Source organism: Cyanistes caeruleus, chromosome 35, assembly GCF_971803275.1.
Source record: "Cyanistes caeruleus chromosome 35, bCyaCae1.hap1.1, whole genome shotgun sequence".
Lineage (NCBI taxonomy): Eukaryota > Metazoa > Chordata > Aves > Passeriformes > Paridae > Cyanistes > Cyanistes caeruleus.
In genome coordinates this window covers 1,004,222-1,025,928 of record NC_141736.1, presented here as the reverse complement: position 1 = coordinate 1,025,928, position 21,707 = coordinate 1,004,222, and the positions used below count along the sequence as shown (strand labels likewise).

Here is a 21,707-nt window from a genome sequence, read left to right as displayed (position 1 = left end):
GGGGTCGGTGAGGATGAGGAGGGGTCTCTCAGGATGAGGAGGGGTCTCTGAGGATGAGGAGGGGTCAATGAGGATGAGGAAGGGTCGGGAAGGGACCCTGAGGGGTCAATGAGGACCTGGGGGGGCCCTGAGGGGTCGGTGAGGATGAGGAGGGGTCTCTGAGGATGAGGAGGGGTCTCTGAGGATGAGGAGGGGTCTCTGAGGATGAAGAGGTGTCAATGAGGATGAGGAAGGGTCGGGAGGGGACCCTGAGGGCTCCGTGAGGACCTGAGGGGGCCCTGAGGGGTCTCTGGAGCTCGGGGGGAGTTTTGGGAGGGCTGAGCTGAGGCCGGGGGGGTTCAGAGTTTGGGTCTGGGGGCTCTGGAGGGGTTTTTGGGGGGGGGTCGCCATCTCCCGGCGTTTTCCGGAGGCTGCAGAAAGTTGATTCCCCCGCCCCCTCCTTGTTCTCCTTCTCACTTTTACCCGAAACGGCCCCAATTCCGTGACCTCCCCGGGGTGGGGGAGGGGAGGGGGCTCCCGGTGGTCCCCCCGAATTTTGGGGAGGGGTCGCGGCGGCTCCTCCGAGTCCTCTTTGTCTCCGCTCGACATTCCGGCTTTATTTTTGTTTTTCCATCCCGCGCTTTGAGGGAAATTTCCCTTTATTTTCTCTTTTCCCGGACTCTTTGTGCTCGGGATCCTCCCGTGTTTTAAGGGGGGTGGGGGGGGGGGGCGCGACCCCCTCCCCTCTCCTCGCTGGAGGGAGGGAAACTGAGGCACGGCTCCATCCCGGGAATTGCCGGAGCTTCCCCGTGGAGGCTCCGGAAGCTTTTCCAGAGGAGCCTTTGTGTTCTGGGGGGCTCCGGGGGGCTCCGGGGGGCTCCGGGGGGCTCCGGGGGGCTCCGGGGGGCTTCAGCTCCGCTTCCAGCGGCCACAAAGAGCCCGGGAGGCTCCGGCAGCCGCCGCAGCTCCGGGATTTCCTGGGAAGCGGCGGGAAGCGGGAATTGCTGGAGAGCGGCCGGTGCCCCGGGGCTGCGGTCCCGGTTCCTGGGATCATTCCCGGGATGATTCCCGGTTCCTGGGGTGATTCCCGGGATCGTTCCCGGTTCCTGGGGTGATTCCCGGGATCATTCCCGGTTCCTGGGGTGATTCCCGGTTCCCGGTTCCTGGGATGATTCCTGGGATCATTCCCGGTTCCTGGGATGATTCCCGGGATCATTCCCGGTTCCTGGGGTGATTCCTGGGATCATTCCCGGTTCCTGGGGTGATTCCCGGGATGATTCCCGGTTCCTGGGGTGATTCCCGGGATCATTCCCGGTTCCTGGGGTGATTCCCGGGATCATTCCCGGTTCCTGGGGTGATTCCCAGGATCATTCCAGGTGCCCCGGGGCTGCGGTCCCGGTTCCTGGGGTGATTCCTGGGGTGATTCCCGGGATGATTCCCGGTTCCTGAGATGATTCCCGGGATGATTCCCGGTTCCCGGTTCCTGGGGTGATTCCCGGGATGATTCCCGGTTCCTGAGATGATTCCCGGGATGATTCCCGGTTCCCGGTTCCTGGGGTGATTCCCGGGATGATTCCCGGTTCCCGGGGTGATTCCCGGGATGATTCCTGGGGTGATTCCCGGGATGATTCCTGGGGTGATTCCCGGGATGATTCCCGGTTCCTGGGGTGAATCCAGGTGCCCCGGGGCTGCGGTCCCGGTTCCTGGGGTGATTCCCGGGATGATTCCTGGTTCCCGGTTCCTGGGATGATTCCTGGGGTGATTCCCGGGATCATTCCCGGTTCCCGGTTCCTGGGGTGATTCCTGGGATGATTCCTGGTTCCCGGTTCCCGGGATGATTCCTGGGGTGATTCCTGGTGCCCCGGGGCTGCGTTCCCGGTTCCTGGGGTGATTCCCGGGATGATTCTTGAGATCATTCCCGGTTCCTGGGGTGATTCCCGGGATGATTCCTGAGATCATTCCCGGTTCCTGGGATGATTCCCGGGATGATTCCCGGGATGATTCCTGGGGTGATTCCTGGGATGATTCCTGGGGTGATTCCTGGTGCCCCGGGGCTGCGTTCCCGGTTCCTGGGATGATTCCCGGGATCATTCCCGGTTCCTGGGGTGATTCCCGGGATGATTCCCGGTTCCCGGTTCCTGGGGTGATTCCCGGGATCATTCCCGGTTCCCGGTTCTTGGGGTGATTCCTGGGATGATTCCCGGGATGATTCCTGGGATGATTCCCGGGATGATTTCAGGTGCCCCGGGGCTGCGTTCCCGGTTCCTGGGGTGATTCCTGGGATGATTCCCGGGATGATTCCTGGTGCCCCGGGGCTGCGTTCCCGGTTCCTGGGGTGCTTCCCGGGATGATTCCCGGTTCCCGGTTCCTGAGATGATTCCCGGGATCATTCCCGGTTCCTGGGGTGATTCCCGGGATGATTCCTGGGATCATTCCCAGTTCCCGGTTCCTGGGGTGATTCCTGGGATGATTCCTGGTTCCCGGTTCCTGGGATGATTCCCGGGGTGATTTCAGGTGCCCCGGGGCTGCGTTCCCGGTTCCTGGGGTGATTCCCGGGATGATTCCTGGTTCCCGGTTCCTGGGGTGATTCCTGGGATGATTCCCGGGATGATTTCAGGTGCCCCGGGGCTGCATTCCCGGTTCCTGGGGTGATTCCCGGGATGATTCCTGGTGCCCCAGTCTGGTTCCCGGTTCCCAGGTTGATTCCCAGGATCATTCCCGGTTCCTGGGATGATTTCGGGGCTGGTTCCCGGTTCATGGGATGATTCCTGGGATCATTCTCGATTCCTGGGATGATTCCGGGGCTGGTTCCCAGTTCCTGAGATGATTCCCGGGATCATTCCCGGGATGATTCCCGGTCCCTCAGGGCAGTGTTCTCGGTTCCTGGGATGATTCCGGGGCTGATTCCCAGTTCCCAGGTTGATTCCCGGGATCATTCCCAATTCCTGGCATGATTCCTGGGCTGGTTCCTGGTTCCTGAGATGATTCCCGGGATAATTCCCGGTTCCCAGGTTGATTCCCGGGATCATTCCCGATTCCTGGGATGATTCCGGGGCTGGTTCTCAGTTCCTGGGATGATTCCCGGGATAATTCCCGGTTTCTGGGATGATTCCTGGGATCATTCCCGGTTCCTGGGATGATTCCCGGGATCATTCCCGGTTCCTGGGATGATTCCCAGACTGGTTCCTGGTTCCTGGTTCCTGGGTTGATTCCTGGGATCATTCCCAGGATCATTCCCAGGATCATTCCCGGTTCCTGGGATGATTCCCAGGATCATTCCCGGTTCCTGGGATCATTCCCAGGATCATTCCCGGTTCCTGGGATCATTCCCGGGATCATTCCCGGTTCCTGGGATCATTCCCGGGATCATTCCCGGTTCCTGGGATCATTCCCAGGATCATTCCCGGTTCCTGGGATCATTCCCGGGATCATTCCCGATTCCTGGGATCATTCCTGGGATCATTCCCGGTTCCTGGGATCATTCCCGGGATCATTCCCCGTTCCTGGGATCATTCCCGGGATCATTCCCGGTTCCTGGGATCATTCCCAGGATCATTCCCGGTTCCTGGGATGATTCCCGGGATCATTCCCGGTTCCTGGGTTGATTCCTGGGTTGATTCCCAGGATCATTCCCAATTCCTGGGATCATTCCCAGGATCATTCCTGGTTCCTGGGTTGATTCCTGGGATCATTCCCAGACTGGTTCCTGGTTCCTGGGATCATTCCCGGGATCATTCCCGATTCCCAGGGCACTTCCCAACTCCTGTGCGCTCCCATCTCAGCCCCTCCATCCCCTCCCCGCGTATCCACAGACCCAAAATCCCAATTTCCAGCTGGAATTCCGGCTGCTCCCCCTCCCTCCCCCCCCCCAGGCCTCCTCCCCCGCCGTAATTAGCGTTAATCAGGTTAATTGGGATTTATCCCTCTCCCTCGGGAGCGTTCCGAACCGGGATCGGGGGCTCGGCCTCGTGCTCACCTCGCTTTTCCCTCCCCTTTTTCCTCTCATTCCGCCCCATTTTCCCTCCGTTCTTCCCTCCCCGTTCCCATTTTCCCCTCCCAAATCCCATTTCCCCCTCCCAAATCCCATTTCCCCCTCCCTGTTCCCATTTTCCCCCTCCCCGTTCCCATTTCCCCCTCCTCATTCCCATTTCCCCTCCCTATTCCCGGTTTTTCCTCTCCCCATTCCCATTTTCCCCCTCCCCATTCCCATTTCCTCTCCCCATTCCCATTTCCCCTCCTCATTCCCATTTCCCTCTCCCAAATCCCATTTTCCCCCTCCCCATTCCCGTTTCCCCCTCCCCATTCCCATTTTCCCCTCCCTATTCCCGGTTTTCCATCCCCATTCCCAGTTTTTTCCATCCCCATTCCTGGTTTTTCCATCCCCATTCCCGCTTTTTCCCTCCCCATTCCCATTTCCCCCTCCCCATTCCCATTTTCCCCCTCCCCATTCCCATTTCCCCCTCCCCATTCCCATTTCCCCCTCCCCATTCCCATTTCCCCCTCCCAAATCCCATTTCCCCCTCCTCATTCCCATTTCCCCTCCCCATTCCCGGTTTTCCCATCCCCATTCCCGGTTTTCCATCCCCATTCCCAGTTTTTTCCATCCCCATTCCTGGTTTTTCTCTCCCCATTCCCATTTTCCCCCTCCCAAATCCCATTTCCCCCTCCCCATTCCCATTTTCCCCCTCCCCATTCCCAGTTTTCCCATCCCCATTCCCATTTCCCCCTCCCCATTCCCATTTCCCTCTCCCAAATCCCATTTCCCCCTCCCAAATCCCATTTCCCCCTCCTCATTCCCATTTCCCCTCCCCATTCCCGGTTTTTCCATCCCCATTCCCGGTTTTCCATCCCCATTCCCAGTTTTTTCCATCCCCATTCCTGGTTTTTCTCTCCCCGTTCCCATTTCCCCCTCCCCATTCCCATTTTCCCCCTCCCCATTCCCATTTCCCCCTCCCAAATCCCATTTTTCCCCTCCCCATTCCTGGTTTTTCCTCTCCCCATTCCCGCTTTTTCCCCTTCCCATTCCCATTTCCTCTCCCCATTCCCATTTTCCCCCTCCCCATTCCCATTTTTCCCTCCCCATTCCCATTTCCCCCTCCCCATTCCCATTTTCCCCTCCCCATTCCCGTTTTTCCCATTCCCATTTTTCCCATTTTTCCCATTCCCATTTCCCCTCCCAAATCCCATTTTCCCCCTCCTCATTCCCATTTCCCCTCCCCGTTCCCATTTCCCTCTCCCAAATCCCATTTCCCCCTCCCAAATTCCATTTCCCCCTCCTCATTCCCATTTCCCCTCCCCATTCCCGGTTTTCCATCCCCATTCCTGGTTTTTCTCTCCCCGTTCCCATTTCCCCCTCCCCATTCCCATTTCCCCTCCTCATTCCCATTTTCCCTCTCCCAAATCCCATTTCCCCTCCCAAATCCCATTTCCCCCTCCCCATTCCCGGTTTTTCCCTCCCCATTCCCATTTCCCCCTCCCCATTCCCATTTTCCCCCTCCCCATTCCCGGTTTTTCTCTCCCCATTCCCGGTTTTTCCATCCCCATTCCCATTTCCCCCTCCCCATTCCCATTTTTCCCATTCCCGCTTTTTCCCTCCCCATTCCCATTTCCCCTCCCCATTCCCATTTCCCCTCCCCATTCCCATTTCCCTCTCCCAAATCCCATTTCCCCCTCCTCATTCCCATTTCCCCTCCCCATTCCCGGTTTTCCATCCCCATTCCCGGTTTTTTCCATCCCCATTCCTGGTTTTTCTCTCCCCGTTCCCATTTCCCCCTCCCCATTCCCATTTCCCCTCCCCATTCCCATTTCCCCCTCCTCATTCCCATTTCCCCTCCCCATTCCCATTTCCCTCTCCCAAATCCCATTTCCCCCTCCCCATTCCCGCTTTTTCCTCTCCCCATTCCCATTTTTCCCTCCCCATTCCCATTTTCCCCCTCCCCATTCCCATTTCCCCCTCCCAAATCCCATTTCCCCTCCTCATTCCCAGTTTTCCCATCCCCATTCCCGGTTTTCCCATCCCCATTCCCGGTTTTTCCATCCCCATTCCCATTTCCCCCTCCCAAATCCCATTTCCCCCTCCCAAATCCCATTTTCCCCCTCCCCATTCCCGGTTTTTCCATCCCCATTCCCGCTTTTTCCCCTCCCCATTCCCATTTCCCCTCCTCATTCCCAGTTTTCCCATCCCCATTCCCATTTTCCCCCTCCCCATTCCCGCTTTTTCTCTCCCCATTCCCGCTTTTTCTCTCCCCATTCCCGCTTTTTCCTCTCCCCATTCCCATTTCCCCCTCCCCATTCCTGGTTTTTCTCTCCCCATTCCCATTTCCCCCTCCCCATTCCCATTTTCCCCTCCCCATTCCCGTTTTTCCCATTCCCATTTTTCCCATTTTTCCCATTCCCATTTCCCCTCCCAAATCCCATTTTCCCCCTCCCCGTTCCCATTTCCCCTCCCCATTCCCATTTTCCCCCTCCCAAATCCCATTTTCCCCCTCCTCATTCCCATTTCCCCTCCCCATTCCCGGTTTTTCCATCCCTATTCCCGGTTTTCCATCCCCATTCCCAGTTTTTTCCATCCCCATTCCTGGTTTTTCTCTCCCCGTTCCCATTTCCCCCTCCCCATTCCCATTTCCCCTCCCAAATCCCATTTTCCCCCTCCCCATTCCCATCATTCCCATTCCCATTTTCCCCTCCCCATTCCCATTTCCCCCTCCCCATTCCCATTTCCCCTCCCCATTCCCATTTCCCCCTCCCCATTCCCATTTTTCCCATTCCCATTTTTCCCATTTTTCCCATTCCCATTCCCCTCCTCATTCCCATTTTTTCCCTCCCCATTCCCATTTTTCCCATTCCCATTTCCCCCCTCCTCATTCCCATTTTTCCCCTCCTCATTCCCGTTTTTTCTCTCCCCATTCCCATTTTTCCCCTCCCCATTCCCATTCCCATTTTCCCCTCCTCATTCCAGTTTTTTCCCCTCCCAAATCCCATTTTCCCCATTCCCATTTTTCCCCTCCTCATTCCCATTATTCTCATTCCCATTCCCCTCCTCATTCCCATTTTCCCATTCCCATTCCCATTTTTCCCCTCCCCATTCCCATTTTTCCCATTCCCATTTTTCCCATTCCCGTTCCCCTCCTCATTCCCGTTTTTTCCCCTCCCAAATCCCATTTTTCCCCTCCCCATTCCCATTCCCACTTTTCCCACTTTTCCCATTTTTCCCATTTTTCCCATTCCCATTTCCCCCTCCTTCCCGTTTTTTCTCTCCCCATTCCCATTTTTCCCATTCCCATTTTTCCCCTCCCCATTCCCACTTTTCCCACTTTTCCCATTTCCCCCTCCTCATTCCCATTTTCCCATTCCCATTTTTCCCCTCCCCATTCCCATTTTCCCCCTCCTCATTCCCATTTTTTCTCTCCTCATTCCCATTTTTCCCATTCCCATTTTCCCCTCCCCATTCCCATTTTTCCCACTTTTCCCATTTCCCCCTCCTCATTCCCGTTTTCCCCCTCCCCATTCCCGTTTTTCCCATTCCCATTTTCCCCCTCCCCATTCCCATTTTTCCCATTTTTCCCGTTTTTCCCACTTTTCCCATTCCCATTTTTCCCATTTTTCCCATTCTCCCCTCCCCATTCCCACTTTTCCCATTCCCATTTTCCCATTTTTCCCACTTTTCCCATTTCCCCCTCCTCATTCCCATTTTTCCCATTCCCATTTTCCCACTTTTCCCATTCCCGTTTTCCCATTTTTCCCACTTTTCCCATTTTTCCCCTCCTCATTCCCGTTTTTTCTCCTCCCAAATCCCATTTTCCCATTTTTCCCATTCCCATTTTTCCCATTTCCCCCCTCCCCATTCCCATTTCCCCCCTCCCCATTCCCATTTTCCCATTTTTCCCATTTTTCCCATTCCCATTTTTCCCATTTTTTCCCACTTTTCCCATTTTCCCCCTCCCCATTCCCATTTTCCCCCTCCCCATTCCCCCTTTTCCCACTTTTCCCATTTCCCCCTCCCCATTCCCGTTTTTCCCCCTCCTCATTCCCACTTTTCCCATTTTCCCCCTCCTCATTCCCGTTTTTTCTCCTCCCAAATCCCATTTTTCCCATTTTTCCCATTTTTCCCAATCCCATTTTTTCCCATTTTTCCCATTTCCCCCTCCTCATTCCCGTTTTCCCCCTCCTCATTCCCACTTTTCCCATTTTCCCCCCTCCTCATTCCCGTTTTTCCCATTTTTCCCGTTTTTCCCAATCCCATTTTTTCCCCCTTTTCCCATTTTCCCCCTCCCCATTCCCATTTCCCCCCTCCCCATTCCCATTTCCCCCTCCCCATTCCCATTTTTCCCATTTTTCCCATTTTTCCCATTTTTCCCATTCCCATTTTTCCCATTTTTCCCATTTTTCCCATTTCCCCCCTCCCCATTCCCATTTCCCCCCTCCTCATTCCCATTTTTCCCCCTCCTCATTCCCATTTTTCCCATTTTTCCCATTTTTCCCATTCCCCCTTTTCCCATTTTTCCCATTTTCCCCCTCCTCATTCCCATTTTTCCCATTTTTCCCATTTTCCCAATCCCATTTTTCCCCCTTTTCCCATTTCCCCCTCCTCATTCCCGTTTTTCCCCCTCCTCATTCCCCCTTTTCCCATTCCCCTCCTCATTCCCGTTTTCCCAATCCCATTTTCCCCCTTTTCCCATTTCCCCCTCCTCATTCCCACTTTTCCCATTCCCATTTTTCCCATTCCCCCTTTTCCCATTTTTCCCATTTTCCCCTTCCTCATTCCCATTTTTTCCCTCCCCATTCCCATTTTTCCCAATCCCATTTTTTCCCCCTTTTCCCATTTCTCCCCTCCTCATTCCCGTTTTTCCCCCTCCCCATTCCCACTTTTCCCATTTTTCCCCCTCCTCATTCCCATTTTTCCCCCTTTTCCCATTCCCTCCTCATTCCCGTTTTTCCTCTCCCCATTCCCATTTTTTCCCACTCTTCCCATTTTCCCCCTCCCCATTCCCGTTTTTCCCATTTTTCCCATTTTTCCCATTCCCATTTTTCCCACTTTTCCCATTTTCCCCCTCCTCATTCCCGTTTTTCCCATTTTTCCCATTTCCCCCTCCCCATTCCCGTTTTTCCCATTTTTCCCACTTTTCCCATTTCTCCCCCTCCCCATTCCCATTTCTCCCCCTCCCCATTCCCATTTTCCCCCTCCTCATTCCCGTTTCTCCCATTTTTCCCATTTTCCCATTCCCATTTTTCCCACTTTTCCCATTCCCTCCTCATTCCCGTTTCTCCCCCTCCAGACGAGGACGTCTGCGTCTTCAAGTGCTCCGTGTCCCGCGACACCGAGTGCAGCCGCGTGGGCAAACAATCCTTCATCATCACCCTGGGCTGCAACAGCGTCCTGCTGCAATTCGGGACCCCCAGCGGTGAGACCCCCGCCCCAATTCCCCCCAAACCCCGCCCGGATTATCCCAAAAATCCCCCTCATCCTGGAATTTTTGGGGTGTTTTTCCCCAGATTTCTGCTCGTTTTACAACATCCTGAAGAACTGCCGGGGTCACAACACGGAGCGCTCGGTGTTCAGCGAGCGCACCGAGGAATCGTCGGCCGTGCAGTATTTCCAGGTGGGGGTTTGCTCCCGGAGGGTTTGCAGGTCCTGGAAGGGAAATTCCAGGTCCTGGAAGGGAAATTCCCACTCCTGGGGGGCAATTCCCTCCCTTTTTGGGTCAATTTCATCCCTTTTTGGGCCAATTCCCTCCCTTTTTGGGCCAATTCCCTCCCTTTTTGGGCCAATTCCCTCCCTTTTTGGGCCAATTCCCTCCCTTTTTGGGGCAATTCCAGGTCCTGGAAGGGAAATTCCAACCCCTGGGGGACAATTCCAGGTCCTGGAAGGGAAATTCCCACTCCTGGGGGGCAATTCCAGGTCCTAGAAGGGCAATTTCATCCCTTTTTGGGGTAATTCCAGGTCCTGGAAGGGAAATTCCCACTCCTGGAAGGGCAATTCCAGGTCCTGGAAGGGAAATTCCAGGTCCTGAGGGGCAATTCCCTCCCTTTTTGGGCCAATTCCCTCCCTTTTTGGGGCAATTCCAGGTCCTGAGGGGCAATTCCAGCTCCTGGAAGGGAAATTCCAACCCCTGGGGGACAATTACAGGTCCTGGAAGGGAAATTCCAACCCCTGGGGGGCAATTCCAGCTCTTTTTGGGGCAATTCCAGGTCCTGGAAGGGAAATTTCATCCCTTTTTGGGGCAATTCCAGGTCCTGGAAGGGAAATTCCAGGTCCTGGAAGGGAAATTCCAACCCCTGGAAGGGCAATTCCAGGTCCTGGAAGGGAAATTCCAACCTCTGGAAGGGCAATTCCAGGTCCTGGAAGGGAAATTCCCACTCCTGGAAGGGCAATTCCAGGTCCTGGAAGGGAAATTCCCACTCCTGGGGGGCAATTCCAGGTCCTAGAAGGGCAATTTCATCCCTTTTTGGGGCAATTCCAGGCCTGGAAGGGAAATTCCAACCCCTGGAAGGGAAATTCCAACCCCTGGAAGGGAAATTCCAGGTCCTGGAAGGGAAATTCCAAGTCCTGGAAGGGAAATTCCAACCCCTGGGGGGCAATTCCAGCTCTTTTTGGGGCAATTCCAGCTCTTTTTGGGGCAATTCCAGCTCTTTTTGGGGCAATTCCAGGTCCTGGAAGCGCAATTCCAGCTTTTTTGGGGCAATTCCAGCTCTTTTTGGGGCAATTCCAGGTCCTGGGGGGCAATTCCAGGTCCTGGAAGGACAATTCCAGGTCCTGGAAGAGCAATTCCAGGTCCTGGAAGGGCAATTCCAGGTCCTGGAAGGGAAATTCCCACTCCTGGAAGGGAAATTCCAACCCCTGGGGGGCAATTCCAGCTCTTTTTGGGGCAATTCCAGGTCCTGGAAGGGAAATTTCATCCCTTTTTGGAGTAATTCCAGGTCCTGGAAGGGAAATTCTCACTCCTGGAAGGGCAATTCCAGGTCCTGGAAGGGAAATTCCGACCCCTGGGGGACAATTCCAGGTCCTAGAAGGGCAATTTCATCCCTTTTTGGGGCAATTCCAGGTCCTGGAAGGGAAATTCCCACTCCTGGAAGGGAAATTCCAGGTCCTGGAAGGGAAATTCCCACTCCTGGGGGGCAATTCCAGCTCTTTTTGGGGTAATTCCAGGTCCTGAGGGGCAATTCCAGCTCTTTTTAGGGTAATTCCAGGTCCTGGAAGGGAAATTCCCATTCCTGGAAGGGCAATTCCAGGTCCTGGAAGGGCAATTCCAGCTTTTTTGGGGAAATTCCAGCTCTTTTTGGGGCAATTCCAGCTCTTTCTGGGGCAATTCCAGCTCTTTCTGGGGCAATTCCAGGTCCTGGAAGGGAAATTCCAACCCCTGGGGGGCAATTCCAGCTCTTTTTGGGGCAATTCCAGGTCCTGGAAGGGCAATTCCAGCTCTTTTTGGGGCAATTCCAGGTCCTGGGGGTCAACTCCAGCTCTTGAAGGGCCAATTCCAGGTCCTGGAAGGGCAATTTCATCCCTTTTTAGGGCAATTCCAGGTCCTGGAAGGGCAATTCCATCCCTTTTCGGGCCAATCCCATTCCTTTTTGGGCCAATTCCATCCCTTTTTGGGGCAATTTTGGCTCTTTTTGGGCCAGTTCCCTCCCTTTTTGAGCCAATTCCAGGTCCTGGAAGGGCAATTCCAGCTCCTGGGGGTCAACTCCAGCTGTTTTTGGGCCAATTCCCTCCGTTTTTGGGCCAATTCCCTCCCTTTTTGGGCCAATTTTGGCTCTTTTCGGGCCAATTCCATCCATTTTCGGGCCAATTCCATCCATTTTTGGGCCAATTCCATCCCTTTTCGGGCCAATTCCCTCCCTTTTTGGGCCAGTCCCATCCCTTTTTGGGCCAATTTCATCCATTTTGAGTCAACTCCACCCCTTTTTGGGCCAATTCCATCCCTTTTTGGGCCAATTCCAGGTCCTGGAAGGGCAATTCCAGCTCCTGGGGGTCAACTCCAGGTGTTTTTGGGCCAATTCCCTCCCTTTTTGGGCCAATTCTCTCCCTTTTCGGGCCAATCCCATCCCTTTTGAGCCAATCCCATTCCTTTTTGGGCCAATTCCATCCCTTTTTGGGGCAATTTTGGCTCTTTTCGGGCCAATCCCCTCTGTTTCGGGCCAATTCCATCCCTTTTTGGGCCAATTCCCTCCCTTTTCGGGCCTATTCCCTCCCTTTTTGGGCCAATTTTGGCTCTTTTCGGGCCAATTCCCTCCCTTTTTGGGCCAATTTTCTCCCTTTTCGGGCCAATCCCCTCCCTTTTTGGCCCAATTTTCTCCCTTTTTGGGCCAATCCCATCCCATTTTGGGCCAATTTTGGCTCTTTCCGGGCCAGTCCCATCCCTTTTCGGGCCAATTCCCTCCCTTTTTGGGCCAATTCCCTCCCTTTTTGGGGCAATTCCAGGTCCTGGAAGGGAAATTCCAACCCCTGGGGGACAATTACAGGTCGTGGAAGGGAAATTCCAGGTCCTGGAAGGGAAATTCCGACCCCTGGGGGACAATTCCAGGTCCTGGAAGGGAAATTCCACCCCCTGGGGGGCAATTCCAGCTCTTTTTGGGGCAATTCCAGGTCCTGGAAGGGCAATTTCATCCCTTTTTGGGGCAATTCCAGGTCCTGGAAGGGAAATTCCAACCCCTGGAAGGGAAATTCCAGGTCCTGGAAGGGAAATTCCGACCCCTGGGGGACAATTCCAGGTCCTGGAAGGGCAATTCCAGCTCCTGGAAGGGAAATTCCAGGTCCTGGAAGGGAAATTCCCACTCCTGGAAGGGCAATTCCAGCTTTTTTGGGGCAATTCCAGCTCTTTTTGGGTCAATTCTGGCTCTTTCCGGGCCCATCCCCTCCGTTTCGGGGCCCGTCCCCTGTGCTGGGCCCTGAGGTGTCCGTGTGTCCGGCAGTTCTACGGGTACCTGTCCCAGCAGCAGAACATGATGCAGGATTACGTGCGCACGGGGACGTACCAGCGAGCGATCCTGCAGAACCACAGCGACTTCAAGGACAAGGTGGGCACTTCTGAGCCCGTTTTTGGGGGTTTTGGGGTGGTCTGAGTCGGGTTTTGTAAAGCCTGATTCGGATTTTAGTGTGAATCTGAGTTTTAGGGGTGTCTGGTTCAGTTTTTGGGGTGATCTGAGTCGGGTTTTGTAAAGCCTGGCTCAGATTTTGGTGTAAATCCGAGGATTTTGGGGTTTCCAGCTCTGGTTTTGGGGTGATCTGAGTCGGTTTTAGTAAAGCCTGGCTCAGATTCTGGTTTAAATCCGATGATTTTTGGGTTTCCAGCTCTGGTTTTGGGGTGGTCTGAGTCGGGTTTAGTAAAGCCTGGCTCGGATTTGGGTGTAAATCTGAGTTTTGGGGGTGTCTGGTTCAGTTTTTGGGGTGGTCCGAGTCGGTTTTAGTAAAGCCTGGCTCGGATTCGGGTGTAAAACTGAGTTTTGGGGGTGTCTGTTTCAGTTTTTGGGGTTCAATGACAAGGTGGGCACTTCTGAGCCCGTTTTTGGGGGGTTTTGGGGTGATCTGAGTCGGGTTTAGTAAAGCCTGGCTCAGATTTGGGTGTAAATCTGAGTTTTGGGGGTGTCTGGTTCGGTTTTTGGGGTGATCTGAGTCGGGTTTTGTAAAGCCTGGCTCAGATTTGGGTGTAAATCCGAGGATTTTTGGGTTTCCAGCTCTGGTTTTGGGGTTTTTGGGGTGATCTGAATCGGGTTTTGATGAGCCTGGTTCAGATTTTGGTGGGATCTGAAGTTTGGGGGTTTCCAGCTCTGGTTTTGGGGTGGTCTGAGTCGGTTTTAGTAAAGCCTGGCTCAGATTCTGGTTTAAATCCGAGGATTTTGGGGTGTCCAGCTCTGGTTTTGGGGTTTGTGGGATGATCTGAGTCGGGTTTAGTAAAGCCTGGCTCAGATTTGGGTGTAAAACTGAGTTTTGGGGGTGTCTGGTTCAGTTTTTGGGGTTCAATAACAAGGTCGGCACTTCTGAGCCCGTTTTGGGGGTTTTGGGGTGGTCTGAGTCGGGTTTTGTAAAGCCTGGCTCAGATTTTGGTGTAAATCCGAGGATTTTGGGGTTTCCAGCTCTGGTTTTGGGGTTTTTGGGGTGATCTGAGTTGGGTTTTGTTGAGCTTGGTTTGGATTTTGGTGGGAATTGGAAGTTTGGGGGTATTTGGTTCAGTTTTTGGGGGGTTTTGGGGTGATCTGAGTTGGGTTTTGTAAAGCCTGGCTCGGATTTGGGTGTAAAACTGAGGTTTGGGGGTGTCTGGTTCAGTTTTTGGGGTGGTCTGAGTCGGGTTTTGGTGAGCTTGGCTCAGATTTTGATGGGAATCTGAGGATTTTTGGGTTTCCAGCTCTGGTTTTGGGGTTTGTGGGATGATCTGAGTCGGGTTTTGTAAAGCCTGGCTCAGATTTGGGTGTAAATCTGAGTTTTGGGGGTTTCCAGCTCTGGTTTTGGGGTTTTTGGGGTGATCTGAGTCGGTTTTAGTAAAGCCTGGCTCAGATTTGGGTGTAAAACAGTTTTGGGGGTGTCCAGCTCTGGTTTTGGGGATCAAATAAGGGATCAAATTAAATACAGGATCAAATATGGGATCAAATTAAACACGGGATCAAACACGGGATCAGAGGAGCTTTGGGCTCCACAATCCCTGGGATCCCCCTGATCCCTGTGATCCCCCTGACCTGATCCCCCCGATCCCCCCGATCCCTGTGATCCCCCTGATCCCCCTGAACCCTGTGATCCCCCTGACCTGATCACCCCAATCCCCCTGATCCCCCCGATCCCTGTGATTCCCCTGATCTGATCCCTGGGATCCCCGTGATCCCCGATCCCCGGGATCCCCTGATCCTTGATCCCCCCGATCCCCCCACGATCCCTGGGATCCCCTAATCCGATCCCCTGATCCCCCGATCCCTGTGATCCCCCTGACCTGATCCCCCCGATCCCTGTGATCCCCCTGATCCCCCTGATCCCTGTGATCCCCCTGACCTGATCCCCCTGATCCCTGTGATCCCCCTGACCTGATCCCCCCGATCCCTGTGATCCCCCTGATCCGATCCCTGGGATCCCCGGGATCCCCTGATCCCTGGGATCCCCCGATTGCTGGGATCCTCCTGATCCCCGGGATGCCCTGATCCGATCCCTGGGATCACCCTGATCTGGTCCCCTGATCCCCATGATCCCCCCAATCCCTGGGATCCCCTGATCCGATCCCCGATCCCCCCTGGTCCAATCCCCCCTGATCCCTGGGATCCCCGGGATCCCCTGATCCGATCCCCGATCCCCCCTGATCTGATTCCCCTGATCCCCGATCCCCCCCGATCCGATCCCTGGGATCCCCAGGATCCTCCATCCCCCCGATCCCTGTGATCCCCTGATCCAATCCCCGTGATCCCCTGATCCCTGGGATCCCCCTGATCCCCGATCCAATCCCCGATCCCCGTGATCCCCTGATCCGATCCCCGATCCCCCCTGATCTGATTCCCCTGATCCCTGGGATCCCTGATCCCCCCCAATCCGATCCCTGTGATCCCCAGGATCCCCGATCCCCCCGATCCCTGTGGTGCCCTGATCCGATCCCCGTGATCCCCTGATCCCCGTGATCCCTGGGATCCCCAATCCCCCCAATCCCTGGGATCCCCTGATCCGATCCCCCTGATCCCCTGATCCCTCGGATCCCCTGATCCCCCTGATCCCCGATCCCCCCTGATCCCTGTGGTGCCCTGATCCGATCCCCCTGATCCCTGGGATCCCCTGATCCAATCCCCGTGATCCCCGATCCCCCCTGATCCCCCCGATCCCCGGGATCCCCTGATCCCCAATCTCCTGATCCCCGATCCCCCTGATCTCCCCTGATCCCCCTGATCCCAGATCCCCGGGATCCCCGGGATCCCCTGATCCTCAGGATCCCCTGATCCGATCCCCCCGATCCGACCCCCCTGATCCCTGATCCCCCCTGATCCCCCCCGATCCCCGTGGTCCCCTGATCCCCGGGATCCCCCCGATCCCCGGGATCCCCCCGATCCCCCCCGATGGGATCCCCGCTGATCCCTGTGATCCCCGCAGATCGTTCTGGACGTCGGCTGCGGCTCCGGGATCCTCTCGTTCTTCGCGGCTCAGGCCGGGGCCAGGAAAATCTACGCGGTGGAGGCGAGCACCATGGCCCAGCACGCCGAGGTGAGCGCTCCGGGGATTCCGGAACGTTCCAGGGGATTCCGGAACGTTCCAGGGGATTCCGGAACGTTCCAGGGGATTCCGGAACATTCCCACAATTCCGGAACGTTCCAGGGGATTCCGGAACGTTCCAGGGGATTCCGGAACGTTCCAGGGGTTCCAGAGCATTCCAGGGGATTCCGGAACGTTCCAGGGGATTCCGGAACGTTCCAGGGGATACCGGAACGTTCCAGGGGATTCCGGAACATTCCCAGGGTTCCAGAACATTCCCACAATTCCGGAACATTGCAGGGCTTCCAGAACATTCCAGGGCTTCCAGAACATTCCCACAATTCCAGAACATTCCAGGGGATTCCGGAACGTTCCAGGGGATTCCGGAACGTTCCAGGGGATTCCGGAACATTCCAGGGATTCCGGAACATTCCAGGGGATTCTGGAACATTCCCAGGGTTCCAGAACATTCCAGGGGATTCCGGAACGTTCCAGGGGTTCCAGAACATTCCAGGGGATTCCGGAACATTCCAGGGATTCCGGAACGTTCCAGGGCTTCCAGAACATTCCCACAATTCCAGAGCGCTCCCGGCCTTCCGGAACATTCCAGGGCTTCCGGAACATTCCAGGGCTTCCGGAACATTCCAGGGGTTCCAGAACATTCCAGGGCTTCCGGAACATTCCAGGGGATTCCGGAACATTCCAGGGGATTCCGGAACATTCCAGGGGTTCCGGAACATTCCCACAATTCCAGAACATTCCAGGGGATTCCGGAACATTCCAGGGCTTCCAGAACATTCCAGGGATTCCGGAACATTCCCAGGGTTCCAGAGCATTCCCACAATTCCGGAGCATTCCCACAATTCCAGAACATTCCCAGGATTCCAGAGCATTCCAGGGGTTCCAGAACATTCCAGGGCTTCCGGAACATTCCAGGGGTTCCAGAACATTCCCAGAGCGTTCCCGGGGTTCCGGAACATTCCCGGGATTCCGGAACATTCCCAGGGTTCCAGAGCGTTCCAGGGGTTCCAGAACATTCCCGGGGTTCCGGAACATTCCCAGAACTCCAGAGCATTCCCGGGGTTCCAGAACATTCCTGGGCTTCCAGAGGCTCCCCAGAATTCCAGAAGGATCCAGGGGGATCCGGAGGGATCCAGGGGGGATCCAGAGGGATCCAGGGGGATCCAGAATTCCAGAGGCTCCCCAGAATTCCAGAGGGATCCGGAGGGATCCGGAGGGATCAGGGATCCCCCAGAGGGATCTGGGATCCCCCAGAGCTGTTCTGACCCCCGTTCCCTCCCGCAGGTGTTGGTGGAGGCTCCCCAGAATTCCAGGGGGGATCCAGAGGGGATCCAGGGGGATCCAGGGGGATCCAGAATTCCAGAGGGATCCAGAGGGATCCAGAGGGGGAATTTGGGATCCCCCAGGGCTGTTCTGACCCCCGTTCCCTCCCGCAGGTGTTGCTGGAGGCTCCCCAGAATTCCAGAGGGGATCCAGAGGGATCCAGAGGCTCCCCAGAATTCCAGGGGGGATCCAGGGGGATCCAGAGGGATCCCCCAGAGGGATCCAGGAGGGATCCAGAGGGATCTGGGATCCCCCAGGGCTGTTCTGATCCCCGTTCCCTCCCGCAGGTGTTGGTGAAGAGCAACAACCTGACCGAGAGGATCGTGGTGATCCCGGGCAAGGTGGAGGAGGTGACGCTGCCGGAGCAGGTGCGGCAACAAATCAATATCTAATCAATCAATCAGATCAATCAATCTCATCAATCAAATCATATCAATCAATCAATCAATCAGATCAAATCATATCAATCAATCAAATCAATCAAATCAATCCAATCCCGGGCAAGGTGGAGGAGGTGACGCTGCCGGAGCAGGTGGGGCAACAAATCAATATCTAATCAATCAATCGAATCAATCAATCTAATCAATCAAATCAATCAGATCAATCAATCAATCAAATCAAATCAATCAGATCAATCAATCTAATCAATCAGATCAATCAAATCAATCAATCAAATCAAATCATATCAATCAAATCAATCAAATCAATCAAATCAATCAGATCAATCAATCGGATCAATCAAATCAATCAAATCAATCAAATCAATCAGATCAATCAATCGGATCAATCAGATCAATCAAATCATATCAATCAAATCCCGGGCAAGGTGGAGGAGGTGACGCTGCCGGAGCAGGTGCGGGAACAAATCAATCAAATCAATCAATCAATCAAATCTAATCAATCAATCAAATCAATCAATCAGATCAATCAGATCAATCAAATCAATCAAATCAATCAGATCAATCAAATCATATCAATCAATCAAATCAATCAGATCAATCAAATCAAATCCCGGGCAAGGTGGAGGAGGTGACGCTGCCGGAGCAGGTGGGGCAAAATCAATCAATCAATCAATCAATCAATCAAATCTAATCAAATCAATCAATCAAATCAATCAATCAAATCAAATCATATCAATCAAATCAAATCAGATCAAATCTAATCTAATCAAATATGATCAAATCTAATCAGATCAAATCAGATCAAATCAAATCAGCTCAGATCAAATCTAATCAGATCAAATCAGATCAGATCAAATCAAATCAAATCAAATATAATCAAATCAATCTAATCTAATCTAATCTAATATAATTATTTAATATAATTAATAATTGATATAATTAATGTTAACATCATTATGATGCTAATTATAATGCTAATCAATGCTAATTAATATAATTAATAATTACTGTTACATCTAATATAATGTATATAATATAATTAATTATATAATACAGTAATTAATACAATTAATGTGAATTAATTACCATCATTAATTAACGGCGCTAATGCTATTAATAGCCTTATAACATTAATTACGTTAATGTTAATTGATAGTTATTATTACATATAATATTTATATATAATTATATAGTACAATAAATAATTAATATGATTAATGTGAATTAATTACCATAATTAATTAACGATGCTAATGCTGGTTTTAGTTAATATAATTTTAATATTAATTACATTAATGTTAATTAATAGTTATTATTACATATAATATATATTATATATATTATTATTTAGTACAATAAATAATACGATTAATGTGAATTAATGACCATCATTAATTAACAATGCTAATGTTGTTAGTAATTAATATCGTTATAATATTAATTACTTATTATATATAATATATATAATGTATATAATTATTTAGTAGAATAAATAATTAATACGATTAATGTGAATTAATGACCATCATTAATTAACGATGCTAATGCTGTTATTAATATCATTATAATATTAATTTCGTTAATGTTAATAGTTATTATTACATATAATATATATAATATATATAATTATATAGTACAATAAATAATTAATACGATTAATGTGAATTAATTGCCATCATTAATTAACGATGCTAATGCTGTTATTAATTGATATCATTACAATATTAATTACATTAATGTTAATAGTTATTACATTTAGTGTAATATATAATATATATAATATAATATATATATAATACGTATAATTAAATAACAAATAATTAATACAATTAATGTGAATTAATTACCATCATTAATTAACGGCACTATTGCTGTTATTAATGTCATTGTAATATGAATTATGTTAATGTAAATAGTTATTATTACATATAATATAATATATATAATATATATAATTATATAGTACAATAAATAATTAATACGATTAATGTGAATTAATTGCCGTCATTAATTAACAATGCTAATGCTGTTATTAACATCATTATAATATTAATTATGTTAATGTAAATTATTATTACATATAACTTAATATATATAATATATATAATTATATGGTGTAATAATTAATATGATTAATGTGAACTAATTATCATCATTAATTAATGACACTAATGCTGTTATTAATGTCATTATAATATGAATTGCGTTAATGTTAATAGTTATTATTACATATAATATATGTAATATATATAATTATATAGTACAATAAATAATACGATTAATGTGAATTAATGACCATCATTAATTAACGATGCTAATGCTGTTATTAATTTATATCATTTTAATATTAATTACGTTAATGTAAATAGTTATTATTATATATAATATATATTATATATAATTATATAGTACAAAAAGTAATTAATACGATTAATGTTAATTAATTACCATCATTAATTAACGACACTAATGCTGTTATTAATGTCATTGTAATATGAATTATGTTAATGTAAATTATTATTACATATAACTTAATATATATAATATATATAATTATATGGTGTAATAAATAATTAATACGATTAATGTGAATTAATTACCATCATTAATTAATGATGTTAATGCTGTTATTAATACCATTATAATATGAATTACGTTAATGTAATTAGTTATCATTTAATATAACGTAATATAATATAATATAATATAATATAATATAATATAATATAATATAATATAATATATATATACTTATATAGCACAATAAATAATATGATTAATGTTAATTAATTGCCATCATTAATTTACGACACTAATGCTGTTATTAATTAACATCACTATAATATTAATTACATTAATGTTAATAGTTATTACATTTAGTGTAATATATATAATATATATAATATATATTATATATATAATTATATGGTGTAATAAATAATTAATACGATTAATGTGAATTAATTGCCATCATTAATTAATGATGCTAATGCTGTTATTAATACCATTATAATATGAATTATGTAAATGTAAATAGTTATTATTTTATATAATATATATAATATATATATAATTATTTCGTACAATAAATAATTAATACGATTAATGTGAACTAATTACCTTCATTAATTAACGATGCTAATGCTGTTATTAATTAATTTCATTATAATATTAATTACATTAATGTTATTAGTTTTTACATTTAGTGTAATATATATAATATATATAATATATATAATGTATATAATTATATTGTACAATAATTAATACGATTAATGTGAATTAATTACCATCATTAATTAACGACACTAATGCTGTTATTAATGTCATTGTAATATGAATTATGTTAATGTAAATAATTATTATATCTAATATAATATATATAATATATATAATACATATAATTATATAACGGAATAAATAATTAATCCGCTGGATGTGAATGGATTTCGGTCATTAATTAACGATGCTAATGATGTTATTAATTAATATCATTATAATATTAATTACATTAATGTAAATAGTTATTATTATATATAATATATATTATATATAATTATACAGTACAATAAATAATTAATACGATTAATGTGAATTAATTACCATCATTAATTAACGGCACTAATGCTGTTATTACTGTCATTGTGATATGAATTATGTTAATGTAAATAGTTATTATTACATATAATATAATATATATAATATATATAATTATATAGTACAATAAATAATTAATACGATTAATGTGAATTAATTGCCGTCATTAATTAACAATGCTAATGCTGTTTTTAATTAATATCATTTTAATATTAATTACGTTAATGTTAATTAAT

At 49.1% G+C, this 21,707-nt stretch overlaps 1 protein-coding gene across 1 annotated transcript in view; it reads left to right on the top strand.

Annotated features, from left to right (window-relative positions):
- The window catches only part of CARM1 (coactivator associated arginine methyltransferase 1), a 50,870-nt gene that overhangs the window by 1,280 nt on the left and 27,883 nt on the right, over positions 1-21,707 (top strand). The window contains exons 2-6 of the mRNA XM_086871387.1: positions 9,255-9,380; positions 9,472-9,578; positions 12,889-12,993; positions 16,031-16,141; positions 17,761-17,841. Of these exons, the coding sequence (XP_086727513.1) occupies positions 9,255-9,380; positions 9,472-9,578; positions 12,889-12,993; positions 16,031-16,141; positions 17,761-17,841 (530 nt within the window). The remainder of the gene's footprint in view (positions 1-9,254; positions 9,381-9,471; positions 9,579-12,888; positions 12,994-16,030; positions 16,142-17,760; positions 17,842-21,707) is intronic.